Genomic DNA, 13,922 nt, shown 5'->3' with positions numbered 1-13,922 from the left:
CATAGGTATAAACATCAAGAACATAAATATCCCCAATGTTTTACAGATATTAGGCACCTAAAAAACAAGAGAAAAGGTTATTGAGGTTGAATGATATTTGTATAAGAATGTTGATCTCCTAATCGAGTAACTTAATGCTTTGCAGTTGAAGTTGTAGGGTTTCAGGACAAGTTAGTTCCCACAGTGTAAGGGGATTTAGTTCTCCAAAGCAATGAACTTGGACATATGTGCAATTAAGGGAGTGTTTCCTCAGCAGGAAAACAAATTTGTTCTTTTGGCAACTTAGACAAAAGTAACAACAATTGAGCAAAATGTCACTGAAAGTTTCACTTGGCATCTCATTCCCAACCTATTTTTTTCCTCCTCCTCCTCCCCCTTCTCCTCCTCCTCCTCCTTCTTCTTCTTCTACTTTTCTTCTTCTTCTCCTTCTTCTTCTTCTTCTTCTTCCTCCTCTTCTTCTTCTTCTTCCTCTTCTTCTTCTTCTTCTTCTTCCTCTTCTTCTTCTTCTTCTTCTTCTTCCTCTTCTTCTTCTTCTTCTTCTTCTTCCTCTTCTTCTTCCTCTTCTTCTTCCTCTTCCTCTTCTTCTCCTCCTTCTCCTCCTCCTCCTCCTCCTCCTCCTCCTTCTTCTTCTCCTCCTCCTCCTCCTCCTCCTCCTCCTCCTCCTCCTCCTCCTTCTTCTTCTCCTCCTCCTCCTCCTCCTCCTCCTCCTCCTCCTTCTTCTCCTCCTCCTCCTCCTCCTCCTCCTCCTTCTTCTTTTTTGACAATCTCCTGGAGATGCAGTTTCAAACTGCTTACAGACCATTATTTTTTTTTACTTAAAAATACACTTAGCGTTGCTTGTTCAGGAAAAAATCCCAGTATTCTATGCAATGGGTAGTGGTGTAATTGAGCATGTTTTTATATCTGAAAAATCTAATAATAACATTCTGCCTCATAATGCTTCTACCTATTCCTGGAAGAGCTAGGAGAAAACTTAGCACCGTAGGACCACAGGATGTTCTCAGGGAACCCCGCTTCTTTGACAAGTATATTTTTTTCCTTTTTTGCCTTTAAAAAGTCTGTACTTGCTATTAAATCATTGTCATAATTGGGGTGTACTCATCTTCATTCTCTAAAAAAGAAATACCTGGGCAATGAGAAACCATTAAGCCCCTCAAAATACACTGTTGCTGGTTGGTCAGAAGCAAGATGATAATAATTGTGCAAGAATGTTGAAGGTTGTTTGAAATAAAACCTAATCACCATCTACTGAGAGGCTGTAGGGGCGCACGTGACTCAATGAAGTCTATTAGCCACAAGTATCTTTTATCTCTTCCCAGTGCCCATTGTTTTGTTTTGTTTGTTTGTTCATTTGGTTTTTGGTTTTGGGGGGTTTTTTTGCGGGGCAATGAGGGTTAAATGACTTGCCCAGGGCCACACAGCTCGTAAGTGTCAAGTGTCTGAGGCCAGATTTGAACTCAGGTCCTCCTGAATCCAGGGCCGGTGCTCTATCCACTGTGCCATATAGCTGCCCCCCCCCCTCCAGTGCCCATTGTTAAAAGACATGAAATGATCCAGGGTAATTCCTGTACTTTCTAAGGCAATAGATCTTGGCAAGAAGTTTCAACTTCCACCTATTACTCCTCATAGCTTAGCTTGGCTGCCTGTATATTTGATAATTGGCTTGTACCAGCTTTCTCCTTTTATAGAATTATTTGTTTGATTAATATAGCTTCATCTAATTATTCTACTCTAAAAACCCATGTTCTCTGGGACACTTTGTTGCTCTATCATGGTTGTGCCCCATTCAAAGTATTCTGAATTGATGGAAATGAGTTTTGACTTTTCCTGCAGATTTTTCCTGGACTCACTTTTCATGTTGGGTGGCATGTGGCAGTTTCCCTCTGTTAATTAGAACAAATGTGCCAATTATGTTAATGTATCTCCCGATACCAATCAGTGAATAATTAGACACAACACATCTGTCTTTCACAAGGGAATAGAATGGGAAAGAAGAAAACTGCAAGGTGCCCTGCTCCACATTATTAGCATTTGGATTGCACACTGCTTGAGATAGTGATACGATTGATACTCTTATGTGGTATGAGTTGGCTTTAGTAACACAGGAGACCAAGGACAGAAAAATTATATCATTTGTGGTCATCAGCTTTTCTCTGAGTCTCCCAAAGGGAGAAAAACAGAAAACCAAATGGAATTGGGAACCAAGAACCCACTTTCATTGCCAAAGCAGCCTCAGTCACGGTTCTGCTAAAGAATTTAAATGTGCTTATTTTTTCTTTTTCTTTACATTTATCTATCAGTAAATTGTATTTACAGCTTGTTTAACGTGGTGAACTCAGGATATAACAATTGATTTTTTGTAAAACATCAAAAGTTATGTGACACAACTTATCTTCTAAAGACTCACTGAAATCTCCGTGTACAATTCTAGGAGCAGTTGGGAAGGCAGGGAGAGAATAAGCATTTATGAAGCACCTACTATGTGCTAGGCACTGTGTTAAATACTTTACAAGCATTACCTCAGTATATCCTTACAACAACCCTGTGAGGTGGGTGCTGTTATTATCCTCATTTTATAATTCTTCAGTTGAGGAAACAAACTGAGGCAGAGGTTAAATGACTTGTCCAAACTCATACAGTTTCTGAAGTCAGATTTGAGCTCAAGTCTTCCTGACTCCAGGCCACTGAGCTACCCCTAGCACTGAAATTTAATAATGGACTAAGACAGGACAGGAAAATGGTAGATATTTTCTTCTTTTCATATGTGGTTTTAATTTCTTTCCACTATTTCTCCACATTCTGAGAGCTTTCTATTCCATGGATTTTGAAGCTTATAAATGTTTGGTACTGTGCTCTAAAAAAAAAAAAAATGCTTGAAATTTATGGGACAACGTTATATGCAGACAACTTGTAAGCCTGTAACCTGAATGTTCTTGCTGCTCTTTCTCAGAGCCAGGTCATCAAATGTCCAAGAGATAACTATGGAAGGTTGGATTATCTTTTCTCTCCTCCCATCACATTGAGCCTCCACAGGTGGTTCTTCCACAGGTGGTTCTCCCTAGTGTTAAGTTGCAGTTCTTTGCATCCATTTAACTAATCAACACCAATTAGCTTTTTAAATCTTTTTTGGGGGGTGGAGCAATGGGGTTTAAGTGACTTGCCCAGGGTCACACAGCTAGTTAAGTGTCAAGTGTCTGAGTCTGGATTTGAACTCAGGTCCTCCTGAATCCAGGGCTGGTACTTTATCCACTGTGCCACCTAGCTCCTGCCCCCCCCCCTTTTTAATTAAACTAAGCTCTACATTGGTGGAGTTAGGGAAGAGGGTGATCATCTCTGAACTATGGATGTACTCTATGCATGGGCCAGAGCTCCACTATATCTGTAATTGTGCTCTGATTCTAGTACAGGTTATTGGGTGAATTCTCAAGGATATTTCAGGGGTTGTACTTGTTATATGTTAGTTTATGAAAAATAATGAGATCCTGGCAAATTATTCTGCTTTCTAGGTATTATGTGTTAACTCTTTGGCATGTCACACAATTTTTATGGTTTGCTTGCAACATTTATACTGAATCTGGGCTCCTTAAGAAATTATTTATTTATTCATTCACTTACTTATTCTTTCATTCATTTATCTAACTACTTGTTTCTTCATTCATTTATTTGATTATTTATTTATTGTTGTTATCATTCATCTATTTAGGAAACCTGTCGCAGGCCTGCAACAAGTTGCTACTCTAGGTGGCACAGTGGCTAGAACTCCAGGCCTGGAGTCAGGAAGACCTGAGTTCAAATCTGGCCTCAGAAACTAGCTGTGTGAACCTGGGCAAGTCATTTAACCATGTTTGCCTAAGTTTCATCATCTGTAAAACGAGTTGAAGAAAGAAAGGTCAAACCACTCTAGTATTTGCCAACAAAATCCCAAATGGGTCACAAAGAGTCAAACAAAACTGAATAACAACATTAAAAAGGTTGTTTGTTCTATTTAATTTTCTTCAGAACTTTGCACTGATAAAGAAAGTACATTTTATTACTTGTCAAGATATGTGATTTCAGTAGTACAGGGGCTCTGTGCATTGAAACAAAGTTTCTCACAGATATTTATACCTACTACTAATCTGCAAAGGGCCTCTCTCTTTTCTTCATTGTCAAGTACTCAGAGTTTACAATCTTCCCATCATATCACAACCTAATTTTACCCATTGATATTTCAGTATTTCCATTCACCTATATACATATAGTATCGACCAATCACATTACACTGAACACAATGCTAGGCATTGTCATATTTTGTCACTTCCTATTTAAAAGCATCCACTTATCTTTTAACAATCCAGTTATTTCCTTCCTTCTTTTTTTTTTTAAGTGAGGCAGTTGGGGTTAAGTGACTTGCCCAGGGTCACACAGCTAGTAAGTGTTAAGTGTCTGAGGCCGGATTCGAACTCAGGTACTTCTGACTCCAGTCCTGGAGTTCTAGCCACTGTGCCACTTAGCTGCCCCTATTTTCTTCCTTCTTAATGTATACATTAACACAATTTAAGAAACAAAACTTAAGTCAGGAACCTGAAACTTAACCGGCTTTATTTGTGAAGAGTTCAAATATATGGATATTTTTCTCATATCCAAAAATATTTGTTATGATATTGGATTCTTATCAGGAACCCAAGGATGAGTATTGGTGATATTAAAAACAAACAAAACCAAAAAAATTACATGATTATCTGAATATATGCAGAAAAATTTTTGACCAAGTACAATAAGCATTAATGTTAAAACCTTATAAAGCATAAGCATAGAGGGACCATTTTTAGATTTTGTTAGAATGTATATCTAAGTGGGCAGCTAGGTGGTGCAGTGGATAAAGCAGTGGCCCTGGATTCAGGAGGAACTGAGTTCAAATTTGGCCTCAGACACTTGACACTTACTAGCTATGTGACATTGGGCAAGTCACTTAAACTTCATTGCCCTGCCAAAAAAAAAAAAAAAAAAGGAATGTATATCTAAACCAGAAATCTAGCATGATTTTCAATAAACAATTCCTAGAAACAAAGGTAGTGATAGATAACCACAAAGAGAAAAGCTATCACAGTTTCTAGCTCACATAATGTTTTGTTTATAAAGCCACAAATAAAGGCTCAAGAAATTAATTGAGAAAATCAATAGCTTCAATAAATAATAGAACATAAAATAAATTCACAAAACCATCAGAATTACTATACATTGCTAAAATAAAAACTAGTAGAAAATAATTAAAAGTTGCATAAATTATTACATAGGAATTAGTCTACCAGAACATACTCGAGGATTGTATCAATTGAAATAACAAAAGAGAAATCAAGGAAGATAAATAACCAAAGACATATTCATTGCTCATACAATAGCTCAACCTCCTCAGTATGAGAAATGACAAACTAGACCAAATAGGAAGGAATAATCAAATAAAAGAGAATCATTGGACATTTTTTTTAAATTTTGTCCATTATCCTTATCTGAGACTATAATTTCTCACTGGCATCAGGCTAGAATACCAGGTAAAAAATACCATGTGATCATTTTAAAACAAGCATACACACACACACACACACAAAAAAAAGATTAGCTTGTTGTAGCCCATCCTAAATTGCATCAACATTTATATAAATACTTATTCTCTTTTCTCTATCTTTGCTGAGGCTAGAAAAAGAGGAAATTATATAAACTGAAAAATCACAGCCTGAAGTTAAATATGAGAGTTCTCTGAAAAGGATAATGATTAAACTCTTGATTGAACTCTTGAAGAAAATTTATGCTTAAAAGCATTTTTAATGGTTTTTTAGCCATCTCCACCCCTTCTTTTTCTCTGACAGCCTTATTTTAGCTAATAGTTTAGAAATTTACCCCAAAATGCCCTAAACAGTAAAACTATAAAAATACACATTATTATATATTCATTTCTTAAATTAAGACTTAAATTAAAGGAAACAGAAAGTGCCTATAAGACTTACCAAACTTATAACTGAATTGGTAATGCTGCCTTTTCTGTTGCATAAATTGATATTTTGAAAACATGACACATTTAAGAGATTTCTGTGGAAATCAGCTTAATCACTGCTTCTACCCTTTCCTGCTAAAAACATTGTATTTACTTTACATATATTTTTTAGGTGTATGTATTGCCTCTTCTGATTGGACTGTAAGCCCCTTAAGACAGGGACTGTTTCATTTCTGTCTTTGTATCCCCAGCAACTAGCATAGAACCCAGCACATGAGACATTTATTAAATGTTTATTGGTTAAACTCAACATCCTTACTGCAATTAGAAATTCAGTAAATATGCTATCGTGTATATATAATATATTATTTATTTTATTTATATTTATTATGATTTTTATGCTATATATTATAATAGCATAGCTAGGTGGCACAGTGGATAAAATACTAGGACTGGCATCAGGATGACTCATCTTCTTGAGTTCAAATCTGACCTCAGGCACTTTCTAGCTATGTGACCCTGGGCAAGTCACTTAACCCTGTTTGCCTTAGTTTCCTTATCTGTAAAACGAACTGGAGAAGGAAATGGTAAACCACTCCAGTATCTTTGTCAAGAAAACCCCAAATGAGATCATGAAGAGAGTTGGACATGATTGAAAGTGATTGAACAAAATAGAATACATTCAATATATTTATCTACCCAAATGTTCTCATATAAAATATATGTGTGTACATGTATGTATATATATATATACATACATACATACATATGTGCAGAGAAAGACAGAGAGAGAGAGAGAGAGACTCTGACTTATTAACAAAACTAGAGGTAGCCTGATATAGTTAGGATGGCCTGTATTCAAATCTTTCCGCTTACTAAGTACTTCTGTTACCCTAGAAAAGTTAATTAGCCTCCATGAGGTATATCTCCTTAAGGTATATCTGCTAGGCCACAAGACCATCAAAACTTTTCATTGGAAACAAAGTACATATGCATTGATTAGAGAATGGATAAACATTGTGTCACATGGATGTTATGTCATGCTATTTTACTGTAAGAAAGGATAAATATGAAGGACACATAGAAGCATAGAGAAACTGAGATGAACTGATGAAAAGTGAAATAATCAGAACCAAGAAAACAATATACACCAAAACTATATGAAAACAGTATAAATGGAAAGATCATCATAAACAATAAAACAATTATAACAACTAATTAAAATAACCGCAGAGAAGAAATGAGAAATCGGAATATTACATATATTGTCCACATTGGTTGATTTGTTGGTTAGTTTTGCTCTATTGCCTTTTCCCTCTTCTTTCTCCTTTTGTTACAAAGGATGCTCCTCAGGGAAGGGAGTATGTTTAAAAATGAAGGTGGTATAAAGTACGCATCTTTTTTTTTTTTTTAGTACAATTTGTTAGGAAGTGGAATGGCATAGTGCATGTGGTCTTACTTGACCTAATTAGAGAGAAAAGATCAGGAAATGAGACAGGGAGAATATAGCTAAAGATGTCTCTAGGGAAAAGTCATTCATTTTTACCAGTGTTAGCACATCATCAAAATTCCATAGGCAGACAGCACCTCCACATTGTCCCCAGCTGTTATCTATACCCACTCTATGAGATAATGAGAATTGTAGAATGTGTCTAAGTGAACCCAGCTGCAATTTGTGTTTGTCAAATATTTGTAGCCATTTTAGAAAACACACTTCAGACTTGGCAGTACCCAAGCTATACTTTGCCAATAAACTTTTCCTGTTACTTTTCACCCCATGTGTGTTCTAAGAGAAATTTAAATTGTATATTCCTGATTCATTTTCATTCATTTCATAACAGTGTTGCTATTGATATCCAATAAATTCCCCTGGGTTTTTTCATTTACCTCCTTTGCTACAAGCTAGTTCTTATGTGCTTCCAGGAACCAATGTAATCTAAGCTTCACAGTTTGAAATCACTTTGAAATTCAGAAGTCAAAATGGGACACCTCTAGCCAAACACATTATTTTGTTCCTACTAGATTATATTTATGGTTTTTTTTCTAACAAAGTGGCATCTCTGTGTACCTCTCTGTGTTATGATTTACATTTCAAGATTGAAAACTTTGTGTCCCTAAGGTATTCATTGTGGTCACTTTGACTTTTTCTGTGATGAAGGAATCATTTCTATTCCTAATTATTGGTAAACTAATAAGTTAAAAAGCACAAGTGAGGTAAGTACAGCAAAAAAAAATTAAATCCAAAAGAAGCATACCATAAGCTCCCTATATGATCCAATATGAAAGGGTCTCATCATCCTTTTTACTACCCCCTCCACAGTTGTAAGAAGGGATGGGCACCAGGAACTACAATCCCTAATTAAAGATTCCCATTGGGGAACCCTTGATCCCTAATTCATCCAGAAGTGATAGAGGAGCAGAAAGGTCTCAGGGAGTAAAGACACATCCCAGCCTCAATATCTCCCTGTAGACCTGAAGGAGGAAGATGGAGCTTGGCTTCATGTCTCATGAGGCCTCAACTCCCAGATCCTCTGACACCTTGAATCAAAGGATAAGCAGCCCATTCTAAGACTGGGGGCCAGAATTCTGAAACTGCTTCTTGTCTGCCTCTCCTAGGAATTTGGTAGGGGTCAGGGACAAGATATACCTACCTTGCAATTTCTATATAGAACTAAGGGAGGGAGTAGAGCAAAGACTGGGCAGCCCCATCCAAGGCTGCAAGACAGGACAGGACTTGGTCATGGCTCAGCTTTCTAAATCAGGCCCATGGCAGGGGAGAGAGCCCTACTCAAGAATGGAGATGAGGGGACTATCAGGCTCAGTTGCCTAATCCAGAGCCATGATCATTGTAGTCACTTGAAACTTGCCACAACCAGCCTAGATCCTGAAGTAGAAATATTACAGATTAACATGGAAGAAAATTCATAATATAATACCAAAAAGTTATGGGCTTGGGGGCAGCTAGGTGATGCAGGAGGCAGCTAGATGGCACAGTGGATAAAGCACCAGCCCTGGATTCAGGAGGACCTGAGTTCAAACAGTGTCTGATCTCAGACACTTGACACTTACTAGCTGTGTGACCCTGGGCAAGTCACTTAATCCTCATTGCCCTGCCCCCCCCCCAAAAAAAAAGTTATGGACTGAAATAACCCTGAGATGAAATCTCCAAAGAAGAAAAACACTGCAATCATTATAAGTAGAATCAATTAAAAATTGATTAACCATAAGGACCATGAGGACTACTAACTATATGATAGAAAAGTTGAAATAACAGTTGGAAAATGAAATTAAATCCTTTAAAAAAAGAAAAAAAATTGAAATAAAAATAGCTTAGTCTAGAAATTTCTTAGGAGTGAATATTGAGAAACAGAATGGAGCACAGAACTCTAAAATTCAATAATATAGTAACAAAAGATAAAGTCAAAGCACACTCATAAAAAAATGAAGATATGAGGAATCCACTTTCAAAAACAATTTGCCAAGGAGAAATAATTTAAGATTAATCAACTCCCTGAATACTATAATAAACCAAAAAACTCAGATATCATTTATCAATAAATCACAAAATAAAACATTCTGGATCTTCCAGAATGAGAGGGCCAGGTGAAAAACAAATCCACAGGTTATAGCTTTAAAAAAAAAAATTAACACATTCAAAAATGTGATAATCAAACTTCAGAATTTCATGTGAAAAGAAAAAAAAATACTTCAGTCAACCTTGGATAAAAAGGGACCACACTGAAATTAACACAAGAAGATAAATAGATGGAAGAAAAGAAAGGAAAGCTCTCCCTTGTAGTATAGTCTGAAATATTCTATGAGAAGGGAGAAGGAAATTCTGTAGGTGAAAGAACTTATGGTGGTGCCTTGGGAATTACATTGTACCCTTTAGGATTATGCTAGAAGAGATCAGAAGATATTTGAAATATCTAATCTGTTTTCTTCTTTCTAGAAAAATTCAAATAAGTGATTCAAGTCAGATTAGCATCAATCTTCTTGCAGCTATCATGGAATAATATTCTCATTTTGCTCTATACATGTTTGCAATTGTTGAGTTACCATTTTGTCATAATTTAAAACTTAGCTTTTAGATAGCATTACTGATATTGTTTAGTATGACAGGAAGGCATTCTTTCTCTTTGCAATAGGATTCTGCTAGTGAAATATATTGCAAGAATATAATTTTGCTATCACCAGTCTATGAGCCCTTGCAAGATTCAAAACCTTTTACAGACCCTGTTTTTTGACATGTTAATTCTGACTTTAAAAGACCCTCAATGAAAATTTGTAATTCTGTTTGAGAAGAAAGATCCTCTCTACCAAATAATTGCATTCTTCTCCCCACCTCAATCTCAGCAATCCTGTCCCTTGCATTTCTTGGGCTTCCGTCTATTATATAAACACTTTAAATGAATACATGGCTCATGAGATGGCCTGTGGAACCAGGCTTGAAACCAGGGAATGCTGTAGTATATAACTATTTTTTTTTACCTTTGTTACTAATAGACACTGGCTTTGCTGGCACCTTGTTAAATAAGTTAAACAGTGCCAGGTAGGCATAAAGAAAAGCAAACTCGGGGCAGCTAGGTGGCACAGTGGATAGAGCACTGGCCCTAGATTCAGGAGGACCTGAGTTCAAATCCGGCCTCAGACACTTAACACTTACTAGCTGTGTGACCATGGGCAAGTCACTTAACCCCAACTGCCTCACCTAAAAAAAAAAAAAAAAGCAAACTCTCAATTGTCTGTGAGTGGATTTTCCATTTTTTAGAAAATTACCTTAAAGCCACCTCCTCCTTTTTCTAGAGTAGAGGAGACTAGAAGAGATACATCCAGATGTAGTGATTCTCTGCATTTTCTAGATCTTATGCCTGACTGGTATTTGACTGAATGTGTCAGTCTGTATCTGAAGACTAATTAACAAATGATTCCCAGGATTAGCGATTGTTTGAGATAGTCTGCACTAATATCACCTTTAATTAGAGAACATATTAAGAATTAAGGAATCAGCATGCATTTGAAACTTCAATCGATGCATAGAACTACTCCTACCCATATTTTTGCCTCATGTTTTTGTTTGTTCCTATTTTACAAATTATCTATCAAATTTGTGTTTGAGGAATGTCATCATATAGTTCCCTAGTTAACTAGAAGTTCAAAATGTGCTACATCAAACATGCTGACAGATTTGCTGAAGAATTTTCAGACCTCCTCTGGAGTCTGGGGTGCTTCTGAACACCTAGGAAATGGCACCAGTATTGATCTCCTATCACTGAAAGGTTCCTCTAACTTCTTTGAACCCTTAAAACAAATCAGGAAATGTTAAAGTGCTTGATTTCCTAGGCTAAATGAGAGAGGAAAGATGCCATTTAAATGGCTAGAAAGTGATTCTGCTTGGTAGGAGATAACACAATAAGATTGTTTTAACAAACTGACATCGTTTCCTCTCTCCATTCTCTTATTCTATAGGGATCGAGATTAAAATGGTTATCTCTAAAAAAAAAAAAATCTAACTCTTGAGTATGGATGATAGATGAGCTGAGCTATATGGGGGTGGGTGGGTAGAATGATTTTTCAAATGTTTTGGCTTAAATGATTCCCTAAACACATTTTTGCTACAATTTCTCAAATAAAAGCATTTTCAGGGTAATTTAATCCATATGTTTCAACTTAACTTATACTTAAATCACCCACATTTTGTTCTATTAAAGCTACATGGAATCTGAGATGTTTTTGAGCTTTATTTTTTTTGTATTCCTATTTTCTTTTCTGAAATGAAGTAAGTTGCCAAGAGTAAACAAATCAAATACCAAATGGTTTGAGTTCTATGAAATGCTTAACCTATTATTTTTGATTGGGTTCTGAACCTGGCAATACATGTTTTCCCATCGCTACCTGCAGAGGAAAATGAAAACAATTTGAACACTGTATTTCCCAATTGGTTCATTGACATTTGAGTGCAATATGGTACAGACAGAATCAACATGTTCGCCAGGTGAGTGATACTTGGTATGACCTCACTAAGTTATTTTCCCCCAATTTGCATATCATGGCAGGGAGACATTTCAATGCCCATCATGAAGCAAACAGAAAGAGGGGGGGAAATGTCCAAGATTTTGAAAAGTGGGGATTTATTTAATATTTTTTTTATGCTCCATAGGTGGAGTGGTTGAAAAATGAAGAAATAATTGATCCTGTTGAAGATCGGAATTTTTATATTACCATTGACCATAACCTGATTATAAAGCAGGCTCGCCTCTCAGATACCGCAAATTACACATGTGTTGCCAAAAACATTGTTGCCAAAAGAAAAAGCACGACAGCAACTGTTATAGTCTATGGTAAGCTTTTTTTTTTTTTGTCTTACCAAAGTTTGGGGGATCCCAGTCCAATTTGGGTTGTTAAGCTGAACAATCCCATCAGCCTCGTGGTTCTAAATGAAATACTCCCACAGAAACCCTTCCCCACCCCTATAAAGCCCTCTATCTTCATACTCCCCACCTGGAAAATGTTTTTGAATGGTTCTTGGGAGATGTAGTTACTTATAGTTGAGTTGGAATAGCCCAATATACTATCAATCAGCGTATGCTCAGTTGACTGTAGTTCAGCTATATGCCCAGGCTCAAAGCCTGGCCTTTGGGCACACTAGGTTTCAGTACAACACCGTAAGGATAGAGATACCTCCTGGATTTTCTGTGTGCCTGAACTCTTCTCAAAGGTTTGGAGAAACCTAAAACATTGCAATGGATGCTAATTTGGCCTCTTCAGATAGATTACAAATTTCTCAGAGGACAGATACCTCATGTTGTACTTCTTCTGTATCCCCAACAGTTCTGGTTACAAAGCAGATATTCAAATGCTTAGTGATTGGTTGGTAGAGTGATTCAGAGGATGCATGGGGAAGGTTGGAGGTATTAACTTTCTCATTAAACACAGAAATAACTAGTTTTGAATACCACTAGAAAGGACTTTGCATTACTGCATTGGAGTTGTAGATTGGAACCCTAATTGAAAGAGTTAATACTTCATTTCTTCAGGAATCTGTTTTCAATGGTCTGGGTACTCCTTCCATCAATCCAAATTACAGCCATTCTGCAACTTAGTTAATGAAGCACTGGGACTTCATTCTGTGGACAACCTATTAATGAGGGTTTTTTTTTTTGTCCCATCTTGTCTGGGTTGGTCCTCAGAGAGGAGTTCCTGATCCACCACCTGGCTGATTCATATACTTCCAATTTGGTAGGATCTGCTAGCCTAAGTGTTCTGCTCATTTTAGTGAACAGTTGTTGTTCAGTAATGTCTTACTCTTTGTGAACCCATTTGGGGTTTTCTTGGCAAAAATGATGGAAGAGTTTATCATTTCCTCCTCCTGTTCATTTTACAGATGAGGAAACTGAAACAAACAGGATTAAGTGACTTACCTAGGGTCACACAGCTAGCAAGTGTCTGAGTCCAGATTTGAACTCATGATGATGTGTCTTCCTGACTTCAGGCTGGACATTCTATCCACTCTATCACCTAGCTGCCAATTAGTGATAGGACAGACTGTGAAAAGAATTTTAAAATTCTGTGATGACTCTGAGCATCAATTTGGTAATGAATTTAAGGGTTATATCTTATTGTAAATAATTGTCTTCCTTAGATCACAATGGGGATGTTTCTTGCTGTGTCTGTTATAAACGAGTTGAAAGAGTTGATTAGCAGAATGTATAAAACAAAGGAGAAAAGAAAGCATGATCATAATATATACAAATCATAAATAAAACATGATAGTGGGACCTAAACACATTTCATCAGAGTTCAATGTAGATACAAGTTTCTCTCTTCACTAATATAGTATTTATACAGTTCTCATAGATCTATTCAAGAATGTTGCAAACACAAGAGCCTGAATGGCTTTAAGTCATGAATTAGAGTTCAGATTTAGAGCAATTTAAATGTCAATTTGCTG

At 36.6% G+C, this 13,922-nt stretch overlaps 1 protein-coding gene across 2 annotated transcripts in view; it reads left to right on the top strand.

Moving 5' to 3' along the window:
• Positions 1–13,922, top strand: part of UNC5C (unc-5 netrin receptor C) — a 428,091-nt gene that overhangs the window by 308,827 nt on the left and 105,342 nt on the right. For both annotated transcript variants that reach the window (XM_043972822.1, XM_043972821.1), the window contains exon 5: positions 12,132–12,312. In XM_043972822.1, coding sequence (XP_043828757.1) covers positions 12,132–12,312 — 181 coding nt within the window. The remainder of the gene's footprint in view (positions 1–12,131; positions 12,313–13,922) is intronic.

This window comes from Dromiciops gliroides, chromosome 6 (genome assembly GCF_019393635.1).
Source record: "Dromiciops gliroides isolate mDroGli1 chromosome 6, mDroGli1.pri, whole genome shotgun sequence".
NCBI classification, from domain to species: Eukaryota; Metazoa; Chordata; class Mammalia; order Microbiotheria; family Microbiotheriidae; genus Dromiciops; species Dromiciops gliroides.
Note: the sequence above shows the minus strand (reverse complement) of the source record. Positions and strands in the feature narration are given on the sequence as shown.